The 15,511-nt window shown below is 41.8% G+C and overlaps 1 protein-coding gene across 3 annotated transcripts; it reads right to left on the reverse strand.

Annotated features, from left to right (window-relative positions):
• Positions 1-1,285: 1,285 nt before the first annotated feature.
• LOC147436051 (uncharacterized) lies at positions 1,286-6,889 on the reverse strand. Of its 3 annotated transcripts, XM_086488950.1 has the most exons (9): positions 6,201-6,889; positions 5,874-5,989; positions 5,205-5,769; positions 2,646-2,673; positions 2,464-2,551; positions 2,348-2,367; positions 2,145-2,213; positions 1,874-1,999; positions 1,286-1,716 (listed from the first exon to the last, which is right to left on the reverse strand). In XM_086488950.1, exons 1-9 carry the CDS (start codon positions 6,274-6,276, stop codon positions 1,695-1,697), a joined length of 1,110 nt encoding a protein of 369 aa, XP_086345076.1. In that variant the 5' UTR covers positions 6,277-6,889; the 3' UTR covers positions 1,286-1,694. The 3 variants fall into 3 exon arrangements, 2 of the variants coding, with proteins under 2 accessions (XP_086345076.1, XP_086345075.1); XR_015185148.1 differs by lacking the exon at positions 1,286-1,716 and adding an exon at positions 3,010-3,182 and having other exon boundaries at positions 1,826-1,999; positions 2,145-2,551; positions 6,201-6,876; XM_086488949.1 differs by lacking the exon at positions 1,286-1,716 and adding an exon at positions 3,010-3,182 and having other exon boundaries at positions 1,826-2,551; positions 6,201-6,876.
• Between the last annotated feature and the right edge of the window lie 8,622 nt (positions 6,890-15,511).

Genomic DNA, 15,511 nt, shown 5'->3' on the forward strand with positions numbered 1-15,511 from the left:
TACAAGCTTGCAAGGGGTTCTCTTCAAATAAAATCACCTATGCTTGCTTCTAAAGTTGCACACTTTTAGAGGCTTTGATCATTGTATGTGTCAAGCATGAAAAGGATGAGGAAGCTCTTACCATGCTTTGATTGGGGAAGCTCTTGGTTGATTTTACCTATGCCTACATATCTGGCTGCACTCTCTTGGCATAATTACATTGCAAAATATGTCTTGTTTAATTTCCTCTCCTTTTTTGCCATGCAACAATACCTTTAGAGGTAGAGGGAGTCTCACTTGTATGATTAAGAGTGATATGCAAGGATGAGCTTTCCACTTAAGTTTGATTAAAAATTCAAGCAATTCTAGGGTTCTGTCCTAATGTAGCTGAAGATCTCCGAGAAATATGATGTTTAATGTGTCTCAATTGGCAAGTTTATATCATATGAGAAGAGAATTTGTTGATAGTTCTATGCCGTCATAGTCGAGGGGCGAGTAATCTACACCGTCCATCCACCTATGCATCTAGTGGATGTTCACCAAGTCGACAGCTATAATCTTCTACAACACAACCAACCAAGCCATGCCAACTCAACATGCGTCATAATCACCTAATCTTCAAAGCCACTCGGGCTTTGCCACATATACTTTCAATATTTTATGTAGGATTCTGCAATTCTTGCGTGCCAAGTCAAGATAGTCAAATTTTCTACTTGCTGACATGTCAACCTGACACATCCATTGTGCAACCTTCTTCCCCTAGACTACGATGGCCAAGAATAGTCATGCGAAGGCCATTTCCAAAATATGTGCTCCGACCATGGCTCCCAACATCCATTGGTCGCCATGAGGGGATGGTGTTTGCACGAGAATTCCCTACCTCTTCATCACCTACCATCCACAAATTTGATGCTTTTCTTTTGCTGGTATAGATTTTGATGAGTTGCTAGCGAGGTCGCAAGTGAAGATGAAAATACTTTGTCAACTTTTATTTGGTTTATCTCTTGTGCAGTGCCCGCTTGTCCTTATTTCTTTGTAGAGAGTTTAATATTAAGTGATACCATCTCCTACCCACAGGATCTTGCAAGATTCCCCTTAATGGGAACTTTTCGCAAATCGTAGGGACATTTTCACCCAATGTTTGAGAAAAATGTCTCAGCTTAATGTCATGCCGTTTTCAATTTCAAAAATGCTGGTTGAGGGCAAGGGGAAAATGAGAAATTCCACCCCAAAATAGAGATAAATAGTGTCAAAACGCCCAAAAAAAAGACATAATTTTCTAAAATTTCCTTTTGAGAAAATCTAGTAAAGGAATTTTGTATGTTTGGAAAACGATTTTTCCCGAAGTGTACTCACACCTCAGGAAATTTACTCATGTTAGTAGGCACCCATCCGCTTGCTTTGAAGTTGGCAGTGCAAGACAAGGAAAATACATTCTCCCTATCCGGAGAAAATAAGGACACTTGAAATTCTCCCTACTACTAGATCAAAATTTGAAGCTTTTGCCGGTAATTACAATAGAACTAATATAAATTTCCTGGTTTTCTTAAAGGCAAGCTCAAAATCTAAGCGGGATTTTACAATTTCAGCCGGTTAAAATACACTGGACCCTGATTTTTTTTTCTAAAACTGATTGGCAGATGAAGCCCTTCAAAGTTGTCCATCTCAAGAGAGAGAGAGCGCAAGCCTCAAGGCCATCAAAGGTTTGAATGCATTCATTGCACACGCACTTGGAGACTAGAAAAGAGGAATCAAAAAACAGACAAAAAGTCAAAGGACATTTTACCAGCGTACGCTGTGCGAATGCATAAAGTAAAGGACGCACACGTTTCCATACAATGGAGTCAAAATTAAAAGAGCAAAAACATTAGAAAATATTAATGATTTTTTTTACCCCATAGTGAAAAGGACATCTTTTGGCGCCATTTTCCATTTTTCAAATTTGGGGATGAAGACCTTGGAAAACCAAGGACCCGCGGGATACGTCCAGAGCGACGCATTTATTGATAGACGCAAAATCCTACACAAAAACATGATTCCAATTTCCATCTTTCTCAGCTCAAACAAAAAAACCCGCCCAAAAATTTTGCTACCTCCGATAAAGAATCAGAAATCAGAAAATAGAATCTATGATGACTAGCTGTTGCCCAATCGGCAGAGCCCACCTGGCCTCAATCGCTGCTTGACAAGTGGCTGCCCCTGATTCGCTGATTAGCTGCAGCCAGCCACCTGGCCTGAATGGCTACATTAGCAGGTAATCAGCAGCCAGCGACAAGGGGGGAGGGGAGGATGTCATGTCAGCCAATTAGCTGCACATAGGTGGCACTCTATCAGCCAATTAGCTGCGCACAGATGGCATTCTGCATACAGGTGGCATTGTAGGGCTGGCTGCAGCCACAAAATGGTGACAAAGATAGGTGATAATGGCAGCAAAAAATTGTAGAGCTTCTCTCAGCAGCAGTGCAATAGTAGTAAGGAGAGTACTAGTATTTGACACAATATTGGAGCCCTCTGCATCACTTCTCGTGCCTTGCTGCCTTTGCTTATTAGGGGAGCTCCCACCTGACCCTGCCTGCATACAGCATTTGCAATCTTAGCCCAAGGTTGCCACCACCTTTGACATACATACACTCTACACTCACTTTACTTGGCATTTAGTGTCTCACCTGAATGGGTAATTACATCCTGGATAACCTGCATAAAACAAGCTCATTAGATGAAGCATCAGGACATACTGAAGAAGTGTTTTGAAGGGCATCAGCGCCAGTTCTTTTAAGTGCCTCAATGTGGTCGGCATGTGTTGTACTGCTTCTAGAGTTTCCATCGAAATGCTTCGAAAGGGCTTTTAGATGCTCTGAGAGTGCTTTTAGGTGCTTTGTAAATTTAAATGTGCTTATAACAATGTTATAAGCAAGCCAACTAATGGTTAAATACAGCAAAAGCAAAAAGTAAAGGAGTAGCTTGATGGAAGTGACTCCAGAAAATAGAGTGAGTGATAGAACTGCTGGGTTTTCAAGTACTGGAACTTACACGAATCACCAACGTGAGGTCCGTGTACTCAGTCATCATTTGATGACATAACCTTTCCATTCTGGAGATCTTGAGGGGAGCTTTGGCTAGATATAAATTAAAGTTTGGTCCTTTGACAAGGGGAATGAGAGAATTGCTTTGAAATCGGCGCCTGAAGTGCAAGGCCAGGACATCTTTTCATAGAAAACATTTTCAAAAGACAAAACATGCACTTCAGAGCTTCACATACCAAAGAACCCTTCCAAAAAGCTTCAATTTGCAAGGAAATCACTACAACAGTTAACTTAAGGGCGGGGGGGGGGGGGGGGGGGTGGTTTGAAACGGAAAAAAACCGATGTAAAACATGTGAAAGTAGCTGATTTCCGTGGCAAGAGAAGCCCCATGTCTAATCAAGATAAAGTTTTGCACTGATGGAGAAGTGTCTATGATAAGCTTGATAAACGCTTTGCAATGCTCTTGCCCCAACTACAAAAGAAAAACTTCCAGGAAAAACATGAACATTTCAATTTTCCACACACTATCCTTACCTCATTACACAATTGCACATCATGCTGGCGTTTACGCGTCTGGCTTCCTAGCATTCATTTCATGAGCTTCGAGGAGCCTTGTGATTCCAACTAGTACAATACGCAATGAGTTATTTTGCACCTTGCAAGGCCAAAATGAGCAGCTCCAGTCACTTCTCACTGCAAGCAGTAGCACCCATGGCCTTCCTCAGGTGATCGCACGTTTTGCTTATCCCTCTCCTTGAAAAATATCAAACTTTAGAGTTTTTGGTATTTACTTCTCCCCATTATGTCCAACCCTATGAGGGAGATATATTTGGGGAGACATTAGTAAAAAACTGTTCAGCATCTCCAACTCACACAAACAACCACCAAGGGGATCTAACAAGTCTCACGACAAACAGCTGAATGACTGTACTGATAAGGCTTGTGCTTCATGATCTAGAGGTCACTTGTATGTTCCTTCAGGCCCTAGTTATATAGGAAGAAATAGCTGGGTTCAATTTGTGTTTGCGGCTCTTACCTAGACCACTCAAGCACTCCTCCTGAGACTACTCCTTGGGTGGATTAACAAGGAGGACTACCTATCCTTCTTTTCTAGGGGTGGAGGGGTGGGGGGTGGGGGGTGTGCATGGGTGGGTGTGTGTGTGTGTTAGGACAAGGGTCCTATGGGAGGCAACCCTCGGAGAATTGGCAGTTCAAGAGATATTTTTAGGCAAGGGCCAATACATAGAGAGGTTGATGGGAGATAAGCCAAGGTTCAGACCTATTGAGGTTCTGAGAAGAACTCACGAGAGCTTGGAGTCCCCCTCTAAGCTCTCCTCCTAACCCAATAGGTCCCCTCTAAGCTCTCCTCCTAACCCAATAGGTATGAGCTCCACCCAGCCTCTTCATATATAAGCCCTGGCCTATAGATAGCCTTGAACTTCCAGCTCCCCAAAGGTTGCCTCGCACAAGACCCTTGTCCGAACCATGTGATCCTTGCCCAATCATGATATATGGCTAAAATTTAAAGGGGAAATCAGCTCAGCTGTGCAAGCTTGGCAGTAACAAACTTCCCAAAGAAAGCAATCTGACAAGGATTCATGACAAGGTATTAATGCATTATCATCTTGCACTACATAGCCCTTCTAATTATCTCGAGCATCACGACATGCAAGATATCACCTAAGGGCCCCACTTCCTGTAAAATGAATCACAGACTTAAATGGACCTTCTAGTTGCCTTGAAAATGTCTGGTTTCAATCTCGTCATCTAATTCAATCTCCTACGATACTCACAAAACTAGTCTGGCCTTTGATGGATGCAATGCTTGCAATCTCATGCGTTAGTGTCGTTACAACGAATACTGGTTCCACTACCTTAGCTTTTACTTTGCTAACAAGCTTCAAGGGTGGAAACTGGCTATCATTAGACTTGAGACTCTGAAAGCCACTTGAACCGTGACTAGACAGATCCAGCTTCTTCAACCAGCACATAGAAGAGGATGAAGGCAAATGCCCTAGGCAACCATTAGATTCAAGAGCTTCAGTGCATAGTAAAGCTGATAAGCAAAGCTTCAAAAGCTAGCAAGAGCTCTAGACCTACCCTAAGTGAAAGCATACATTTTCATACCATTGCATAACAACTCGACCCTTGCCTTGAAAGCATGCAAGAAGCATTGGAAACGAGCAACTTCAAAAAACTTACTTGGATCCTCATTGGTTATCATTGCAGTTCCAGCAAAATCGCATGTGCCCGTTGCTTGTTGATGAGTCTGGAAATAACTGTTGAAGGCAAAGGATGTATGTGAGATGAGGGTATTTGGCACATAGCAAGGCTCACCAAGCTGAATCATAGTACAATCAGCACCCCCAATTCCACATGCCCAGTCCAGAGCAGCTTGGAGGACATTCGGATTAGCCCATGGCCTTGCTATGCACCAATACCTATCTGAAGCTTTCACAACAGGCATGGTTGACGATTTTGCCAGTGAAGAAGAAGAAGATGATGAGGATGAGGATGTAGAAGAAGGCGACCATGGCAAAGCTGGCGAAGCTGTGGCAAAGGACGGTACATCTACAGATTCATTTGATGGCATCGGAAAGTCGACATCATTTGAAAAATCAGATGCTCTTATTGGAACATAGCCACCCCAACAGATTCTCCTCGGCCTCCTTTGCGGCTTCGTGTAAGTGCTTTCACCCAACATACTCTCTTTCAACGACATCTTCCAATGAGTAGGAATGGAATCGGCAGGATCATTGATTATATGCTGCAGGTAGTATTACCAGAACAACTATCAGATATAGCTACGATCCGCACTAACGAATTTTGCAATCCTTACCGCTAGCTCTAACCGAAGTTTGCAATCCTTACCGCTAGCTCCTGGTCTGGCTTTTTGTCAATCGCTGTAGGAAACTCTTTACAAAGGAAAGTGGTACAGTTGCGTGGAGAAAATGCAGCACCCAACACTTGCACTTTGGAAGAAACACCTGCAATGGCAGCAGAAGAGGAAGAAGAGATCATCCTCACACTAAAGCGTAAGCAGAGAATGGGCTTGAAAATGGTAACATAAGAGTGTATAAAAGCTGAGAATGGAGCTAGAAATGTAAGTACAGCAGCAAGACGGTAGAGAATGAAAGAATGGGAAACTCATAAAAAACAGGGGAAAGCAGAGGAGAAACAGGGGAAGAAGAGAGTTACCTGCAAAGCAGAGGAAGAGTAGGAGGAGCAGCAAGCAAGAACTGCTGGTGTGGCACCTAAGAAGATGGGCCACCATAAGACGAGCGTGGGAGCTTCACAATCTGCATGCACTCCACAAAAAGAAGCCCGCTTTACAACGGGGGCAAAAGAAGCCTGCTATCATGGCGTCAAGTGAAGAAGCTCATGAGGAGGGGGGGGCGATGGCAGAAGGTCGAAGACCAGTACGCCGATGGGGAGTGGGAGTTGGGCCGTCATTCGCTTTGACATGGCTAGATTTTTACACACATACAAGGGAGAAAGAGGGACAAAGGAACATGAGGAGAGATGATGATGACGATGATGAGGTCTCCCAAACTTCCAACACAATGTGCGTGAGAGTGCGAACACACAGTGTGAAGGAAGGACTGCGACACTGCGAGTGTGTGTGTGTGTGTGAGAGAGAGAGAGAGAGAGAGAGAGAGAGAGAGAGAGAAAAAGCTACAACGGCCTCTAGAAACACTATGGCGTTGCTTTTGATAAATCTATGTAGAAATGCAGGTTGCTGCCATGGCGATGTATGTTGTATGTGCATGAGAGTATAACCAGGAAGAGAGTGTGTGTGTGTGTGTGTGTTCGTATCTGAAGCCGCCCTTCTCACCTCAATGCCGCGTGGAAGAAACCTACCAGGCACCGGGAGGTCTCCAGGCTCGCAGAGAGACTCTCCAGGAAATGTAGGTATGGTGTGTGTGGGTGAGAGAGAGGGTCCGAGGGAGAGAGTTATGTCACTGATGTGTGTAGAAAGAGAGAGACAAGCAGAGAAAATGATGCTCTGCGTGTTTGCCAAGTGATACATTTCTTTTTTGTCCACTGGAGTTTTCTTTCCTCTACAGTTTTTCTTGACCCATTGGGTTTGTCCTTGCTCCCTCCAGATGAGATTAATTTCTTCCGAGGGAGATTTACTCTCTCTCTCTCTCTCTCTCTCTCTCTCTCTCTCTCTCTAGAGACATGGTGGGTGAGCAGAGGAGGAGGTCAGGATGGAGTACACCCCAAGCCTCACTGGCCCCTTCAATTTTTTAGACTCCCTTCTTCTTACAATAACCTTATTATCTCCATTTGCAGTTCTGCAAGCAAAGTGGACACCAAAAAGGCCAACTATTCATGCTCCTAGGCTCCCTAGCCTTTTTCGCAAAATAATCACCTCTTGCCATGCGGTCGCAACCTAGTGGTTAAGGTGGATATGCGTGTACATGAAGACCTTGGTCGTCAGCCTCGGCCCCTTTTCAATAGGTATGCTATAGTATCTTCTCTCGAAGGTGGCACCTTGTTCAGCCATGGTCATCGTTGTTGGTCGGGGTGGCTCCCCTTTTTTAGCCAATGTACTTGGACTTTTGATTTGGTGTCTGCTGTGTCGGGTTGGTGGATCTTGGCACCTTGGTTCGGTTATGAGCAAGGTTTATGTAATTTTGTTGGGTGACATTAATGTAATTCCACTCACATATTGTGAGTTCTGCAAAAAACCAACAAGACCTTGGTCGTAAGTTGTAACCTAGTGATTAAGGTGGACGTGTGTGTGTGTGTGTGTGTGTGTATAAAGACCCAGGTGGAATCCTCAATTACTTCTTTCAAATTTCAATTGTACCTCGGTCTTGAATTTTTTTTGTAGCAAATTGCACATATCTCGTGCAAGACAATACAAACGTCTATGAGCCCTACTAAGGTCACTTGACCACACTCGAACCCATGACCCAAGTCACATTGGTCGAGTGCTCAACCAACCAAGCTAGCTCCTTTGGACAAGCCTGGTCGTGAACTTTACTTGGTGAGATTTCAAAGTGAAACCCAATTGAGATGACAAACTCAAAGAAAGACCCAAGTTCGATACCCAGGGGCTTTCAATTGTACATGGGTCTTATTTTACTCGGTGAGGTTTTCAAAGTGAAAACCAAGGAGATGACAAACTCAAAAAAGAATCCTTCAGACTCCTCAGATACCTCTCTCAAATTAAAGACCCCACATGAAAAATAAGATGAATCTTTCATTCTCTGGGTTAAGAGCGTCCCTGTAAAAAGCCACATCTTATGGATTTGTATCTGCGACAATCCGTTGCGACATTATATTTTTGTTTTGTTTTCGGAGTCGGGTCGGGCATGCCCGACCGCTCTCCTCATACACCAAAAAGGATACAAGAAGAACGACCAGGACTTGATCTAACATCCATGGCTGAGTTTGAGCATGGAGGTGTTGTATTTCTTTTTGGTTTCATTTATTATATTCCAACTCACTCTCTTTCAGTGAATACTGCTATTGAATTTTTTATTTAAAAAAAGATGAATCCTTCCTTCTTCAACTTTTGGAGGTACACTTGTCCAACAACTAGCCTACAGATGACCAATCTTTCATGGTTCATCTACACTTGTCCAACAACTAGCCTACAGATGACCAATCTTTCATGGTTCATCACGAAGGCTTGTTTTAGCAAGCCAAAAAATAACGAAGGTTCACGTTTGCATTTTAAAACAATTAAATGACAAGAGAAGTCAATTTTGTAAGGCTGTGAACTGAAGGGACCTTTTGACAAACTTAAAGCAAACAAGGGGTGAGTTAGAAGAATAGATAAGAAGAAAATTCAAAGAGTATCGATACTATCATAAAAGGAGGAGGGATTCTCCTCCTCCCCTGAGCACTATCTCACACAAGCATGGGCTCGATGGGATCAATGGTCCATGTTTTTTTTGGGGGTTGCATACATCGTGGATCGTTGAATTTGCGACGTGTTCCAAATTTACTTGTTTGCTCGAATTTGCTAAAGTCGCCTCGAATTTATACGATGATGGGTTTATCATAAAACTCTCCTTTCTCCCTTCGTCACTATATGGCACGGCTCTATCCAGGGGGATCTAAGGCTCAAATTTGGCGGCGTGAGGCGGCTTTAATCTCGGCCGTCGGATCACGTAGTGAACTCGGGGTGAACTAGGGGTGAACTCGGGGCAAAAATGGCGCCCCAAGTTCACTCCTAGTTCACCCCCCCTAGTTCACCCGCCTCGCGGGGTGTGGGTCGAACTTGGGACGTCTCGGTTGCCACACGAATGCTCTACCACCACGCTAGCACGCGTCACTGTTCATGTTGGCATGGCACATGATCATATCCTAGTTTAGGCACCCCTAGTTCACCCCCAGTTCACCCACCCCTAGCTCCCTAGTTCACCGTTAGTTCACCCTCAATTCACCCCCAGTTCACCCACCCCTAGTTCACCCCTAGTTCAATAGTATAATTTAGCCTCTTCTCATTGAGAGAGAGAGAGAGAGAGAGAGAGATTTATTGAAGGTAGAACGTATCTTCTTCTTCTTCTCTCTTTCCCTCTATGTATCTATATACGTGTGCGTGTACTCGACCCATTGTTTCATCCCAATGAAAATCCCGTTTATAATCTTTTACCAAAACTCGAGGATATTATAAAGTGAGCAGTTATGAGAGTCAACCTCTCTCTGATCTCTTTGTCTCTCTTTCTCTCTCCCCCTATCTTCCTTTCATTGATTAGAGCCTTTCTGATCTCTCTCTCTCTCTCTCTCTCTCTCTCTCTCTCTCTCTCTCCCCCCACACACACACACACACACAAAACACCTCTCTACTCTCTTCTTCTTGTTGATCAGTGCCCTTTTAATCTCTCTCTCTCTCTCTCTCTCTCTCTCTCTCTCTCTCTCACACACACACACACACACATGTATGCACGTGTTGAAATTGACATATCTACCATCCCAAAAGCTGATTCACACAAGAAGATGTACTCTTGCTAAATCTAATAGTGGACTCTCCACGAAATTCCTCTCTTTGTCAACTCTCTCTCTCTCTCTCTCTCTCTCTCTCTCCGGTGACATACTTGAGTTGCATCGAGAGCTACCCCATGGATGGTCGAGCTTTGATGTAAGCATGCAAGCCCTCCTCTCTTCATAAAAATATACTCAATGTTCGAGTTTTTGTTAATGTCTGTCATGTGCATGCACATACATACATGCATTCACTACAGTAATCGATAAATTGAGAGAGAAGGGACACCAACACAGGTGCCCAATGCTCAACAATTTTTGAAGCACTTAAAGAAAGGGTGTGTCTCTTTATAGTTATTTTTGAAATTTTAAAAATACACTTGTTTGTTTCCAAAATACACTAATGCGGTTGTGGCAAGCTACCGTAAGTAAAAGTTTGTTATTATAGTACACCTACAATGTTCTTGGTAGCCTCAGGGAGAGGAAAAATGTATAATCTTCAGCATTTAAAGACCTCGCTTAAGCTTGAGGCCGTTTTGTAATTTCTTTGAGATTTAAATACATTCACTTACTATTGTGAGTTTGGCCAGAAAAAATTATTTAAAAATACACTTGTACAAATTTTAAAAAGATATCAATATTGGTCTTAAAAAAAACCCTTTGAAAACTCATAAGCGAGAATTGCTCTTTTGCTCTTAGAACTTACTTATGTACTCGTTCCCTGTTTCATTATTAAAGTGGTTGAAAAGTGGAGATTTAGCTTGAACCTTGACATGAATTTATTGGCATCTCTTTGATGCTTTGATTTTGCAAAGCTTTCTCAAACCTTTTCTCTGTTTGAATCCAGTATTGACAATATATGAACTTAGGTGCTGATCACACGAGGCACAATTATCTGGACCTGCAGCAGCCTTGCTGCAATAGATGTAATTGAAAACTACGCTAATTGAGGTCGACTTGGAAATTCTAGGCAGCTACTGAGGCTTCTGAGTGGTAACGCGCATATAATCGTGCTTGGAGTACCGATACCTGGAGGTTGATGGAGTTGAGATAGCCGGTAGAAGTCAATGTGTCATGCCTAGCAAAGTTGGCAGGTTGTTGCGGCGCTATCAAAGAAACTCCTTGCGCAGGTTGAAAACTTGAGCTGGCATGCCTTGCATTGAAAGCACTCCTTGTATCCTTTTGCAACTGTGCCGATTTTGGCACAATTACAAAATGCCAAGCTCAGTAGAACTGAGCTCGCTCTGTAGGATGTGTGTGACCAGAAAGCGGGCTCAGTTTTTCGCCTATCCTATTGATAACTGAGCCTCACATGACCACGTCCTTACTTAGTTGGAAGACCTATAGTCATGCAAGCTCTCTTTTTTGGAGCTGAAATTGTGTGGGAACTACCCCCATGCTTTATGAGTAGAACACATACGATCTTTCAAGTGAATGTGTTACTTCGGTTTACAAAGATTTTGGGATTGGTTTTTTCTTTATCAATGTGAAGGCATAGCTTTTGTCTAAAGATGGGCACCACTTTGTAGCAAAGCTTGTTCGGATCAAGGGCATTCTTGTTTGCAAGCAATTGCTTGGCAAAGATGGCTACAACCACATCATGCAAAGTCGCAAATTCATGGGTATCCTTGAGCATGGTTTGAAGCCTCAAAGCCATATCGTCACTCTTCTGTTTTTGAAGTTGTGAAGCCTTCTCCTTGAAGCAAATTCATGGGTATCCTTGAGCGTGGTTTGAAGTCTCAAGGCCATATCATCACTCTTCTATTTTTGGAGTTGTGAAGCCTTCTCCTTGTCCTGCTTCAAGGCAACCACAATCCTCACTTGCCTATTTTGAAGAACTCACTCTACCTTAGCTTTCCTTCTAGATTTCTATGAAGGGTTTTAGGTTGGTGTTGATGAAGACAAGATGTGCATGTGTAGAAGGCTATCTTATTTTCTTTACTTGTGCCACAGACACCACGAAGATGGAAGACAAGCTTGAGAGTAGTGATGCATCTTGGTTCCAAGCTAGCTCAAGGAGATTTTGTAGGAGGGGGCATAAGGAATGATTTGAACGAAGAAATCAACACAATGTTCCAAGACTTGAGGTCAAAGAAGAGCATGCAAAGCATCTTTTCAATGCACCATTGTGGCATAGGTTGACATGACAGGCAGTGCAATAGTGCATTCTTCCAAGCAGAGTCCTCGCAAAGTCACGGATCGGTGGAAGCATGTGGTATCTCCAAATCAATGCACCATTGCAGTGCCATCTTGTCTCTCACTTCACCCCTCCCTACACAAGAAATGCAAAGCAACTCCGCTTAGACCGAGCCAAAAAATAGTCCTAAAAGTTTGTTGCTTCGCCTCTATGACTTCCTTTTTTTTGCAAGCCAAAAATATTTCGATGCTTCATATGAAAAGGTAGGTCCAATCAGCATAGGAAATAATAAAATATCAAATGTAAGGCCGACTCTCTTCTTTTGTAAGGCTTCTTTTAAAAAGCCAATATAATATTTGCCACTTTTGGGCAGTCAAGGACCAAATTCATCTTGCTTGGCGCTTCTCATACCCTTTTCCCTCAAAATAATCTCCACTTTTGGTCAATCAAAGCAAGTTAAACTGCTTGCATTCAAACTAGAGCATTTCATTAGCCACGTTTGAATTGAGTTAGTGTTTAGAATTGAAGAGAGAGGGGAGAGAGAGTGGTAAGGAGTGTAGCTAGGTTGGTTGAGACTTAGTGATGTAACCCTAAGGTAGGGTAGAGGAGTCGATTTAGAGACACCAAAATTGCAGAGGTTTATTACCTTTGTATAATGCATAACCTTGCAGGCGGATATGCTCATCAAGTAGTTGAGGAGAAGATCTTTCACCGCCATTATTAGCTTTGATGCGTGGCAATGACATTTACAGCTCACGTGATAGCGAGAAAATGCGCATCAAAAAAGTTTAATGAATTTAACTAGTTCTAAGAGGACTTTGATCGGGGCTTGAACCCTCATGCACGCGAATGAGTATGAGCCCATGTCATGTAGTCATATTAATCACCCAAAGCCTCTTGTCTCTCAATAGGGGAAAGGTTGTGTTTAACACTAGTTCTGTAATTGGATACTTAAGTGTCCTGAGACACTAAAGTGTCCTATTTTTCTACCAAGTTTGGGCAATTTATTTGTCAAGCTAGAAAGAAGTTCTTTACACCTTGCTTCTACCATAGATTGGTTATGAGGGAAAGAAAACGCTGGATTTTTCTCCATATCTAAATACAATCCGTATGGAGAGAATTCTTGTAAGTTCTAAGACATAATTTTAGTAAAATTTCAAGCTGTTTTGCCAAAAAAATCATAAAATTATTATATCTTTTTGTAGAGATGGCCTTTTTTATGTTTATAAAAGCCAAGTGCTAGCACTTAGTGTTCCAAAACAATGGAATGCACTTCATAGATAAGTTTTCAAGTCATATGCAAGTTATAGACATATTTTCATACTTGACCACGTGCTGAATAAGAGCATAATTTTGGTCTTCCAAAGGTCCCCTCATGAAATTGGTACCATTCTAGTGCAATTTGACAACTACAAATGACTTTATATGTTTAAACCAAGAAACTACATATTTTTTGGGCTCCCTAATTCAATTAAATCTCATTGCTTGAACTCTAAATTGAAATTTTTATCGTGCAAAAACTCTTGAAAATCTTGAGTTCTCCCTAATAACATTGAAACCAAGGTTTTAGGCACCCCAATTGTGTATGTACCGCGTACTTTGATACATTTAGTTGATCTACATGGAAAGTTTGATATTATTTGAGGTTTTGAATGCTTATGTCTCAAGAATGAAAATATGAAAGTTTTCTCTTATGCAGTTTTGAATATTTAAAATGGTCCAATAATTGTTGCATTCCAAAGCCCTTCTACTTGCCACCTTGAGTGCTCAAGGGAAAGGGCAAGCAATGTATCACTTTTTAAACTCACAAATACTCAGAAACATATTTTTCTTTGTATACAACGTTATGCTTGAAATGACCATATCAAACACATGGAACTTTCCATTATTTTATATACTCAAAAGTCAATTTTTTTGCACATGAAACTTTCAATTATCTATAGCTAAATTGTGGACGAGTCACCTAAAATTTTCTACAAGGTCGCTTTCTTGAGCTTATAAAGGCTATTTCTTCAAAGCATCAATCGCAGTCTTACGAGGGTCAACTTGATGAGTATAGTTCTTGATCAGGATAGATTCTAAAATGCAAGGTAATACTTTTTAAAGACCCTCTAGCTAACATATTTAAGCATATCAAGAGGGTTTTCTTAAATAAACCATCTAATGCAAGTAGCATTTAATTTAATTTTGTTAAAAAAGGACACTTAAAGTGTCCTGTTTTGGTACCAAACTAGTGTTAAAGGTTGTTTCTAATTTAGGGCCCAACTTTTTACTCGTTCCTCTAACATAGAGGGTTTGAGGCTCATGGGTGATCTGTGCCACCCACTTCCCCATTAAGGAAGTAGCTCCCATGGCATGGTCCCTATGTGGGTGCAAAAAGTGCATCAAGGTACAATTGTAAATACATGGATATGTATAGAGTTCTCCCTCCTTGCCTCATGCTAATGGTAAAAAAAAGAGAGAGCACAAATGGTAGCACAGAACTTGAGTTGGTTCCTAAGAGCTTCCTAGTCATGCTCTAGCATTATTTATAGAGCAGTTGCAATTGCTAGCAATTGTTATTGCTTTCAAAAACCCTTTCTTAAGAGTCTGTTCTTCAAGTGTTCTCATGTGAAGCAAGAGTAGAGCGAGATATCAAATAGATGTATAACACTAAAGTAATAAGGCGATAACTTGAAGATTGACGGAGAATGTGTACATGCAGTGAGATTAAGTAGAAGCTTAAACTTGTCTAATGTGCACCTACTCATGAGCAAATAATCCCAAGAGCTTGCACAAATCATATCTTGATACATAATTACTACACAAAAAATGTAATCCAATCGAGAAGATTTTGTGGTTGCAAAGATTCTCCAAAGCTACATGGAAGATTGCACTAGAATTCACACTTTGCATGTATGAAAAAGGCCTTCCTTTGTAAATGATCGTTAAAGATGACATGAGGAAGGAGAGAAATAGGGTGGTTACAATATGCCATAGAAGGAATGGGGTAACACTTCAGTAGTTGTGCTATATGGGTGATGAGAGGCTAGAATAACACTTAAAGGCATAAATCTAGTGTTTGTCTATGACGTGTGTAAGAGAGAAATAGAAGAAGAGGAACATACGATTTAGGAACAATCCTAGAGAGAGAGAGAGAGAGAGAGAGATAGATAAACTCACAAAGGATGATGCACACAAGACACAATGTTGGGGTGTTTGATTTTGTTGAACATCAAACCGTGTGAATAACCCTGTCCATGTCATAGGCCTATGTGTTAGCTTCATCAAGCCTAGGTGGAAGATAGGATTCCATGATGTCATCTATGCTTAGGTGGATATGATCTTTTGCTCTGCTTAAGGGCACTCTTATACTCTCTTTGGTGTGCATTAATCAAATCAATTTTGCATCTACTCTATTGTGTAATTGTCTCTCTAATTAAGCTCTATG

Source organism: Adiantum capillus-veneris, chromosome 18, assembly GCF_014529385.1.
Source record: "Adiantum capillus-veneris isolate H3 chromosome 18, ASM1452938v2, whole genome shotgun sequence".
Lineage (NCBI taxonomy): Eukaryota > Viridiplantae > Streptophyta > Polypodiopsida > Polypodiales > Pteridaceae > Adiantum > Adiantum capillus-veneris.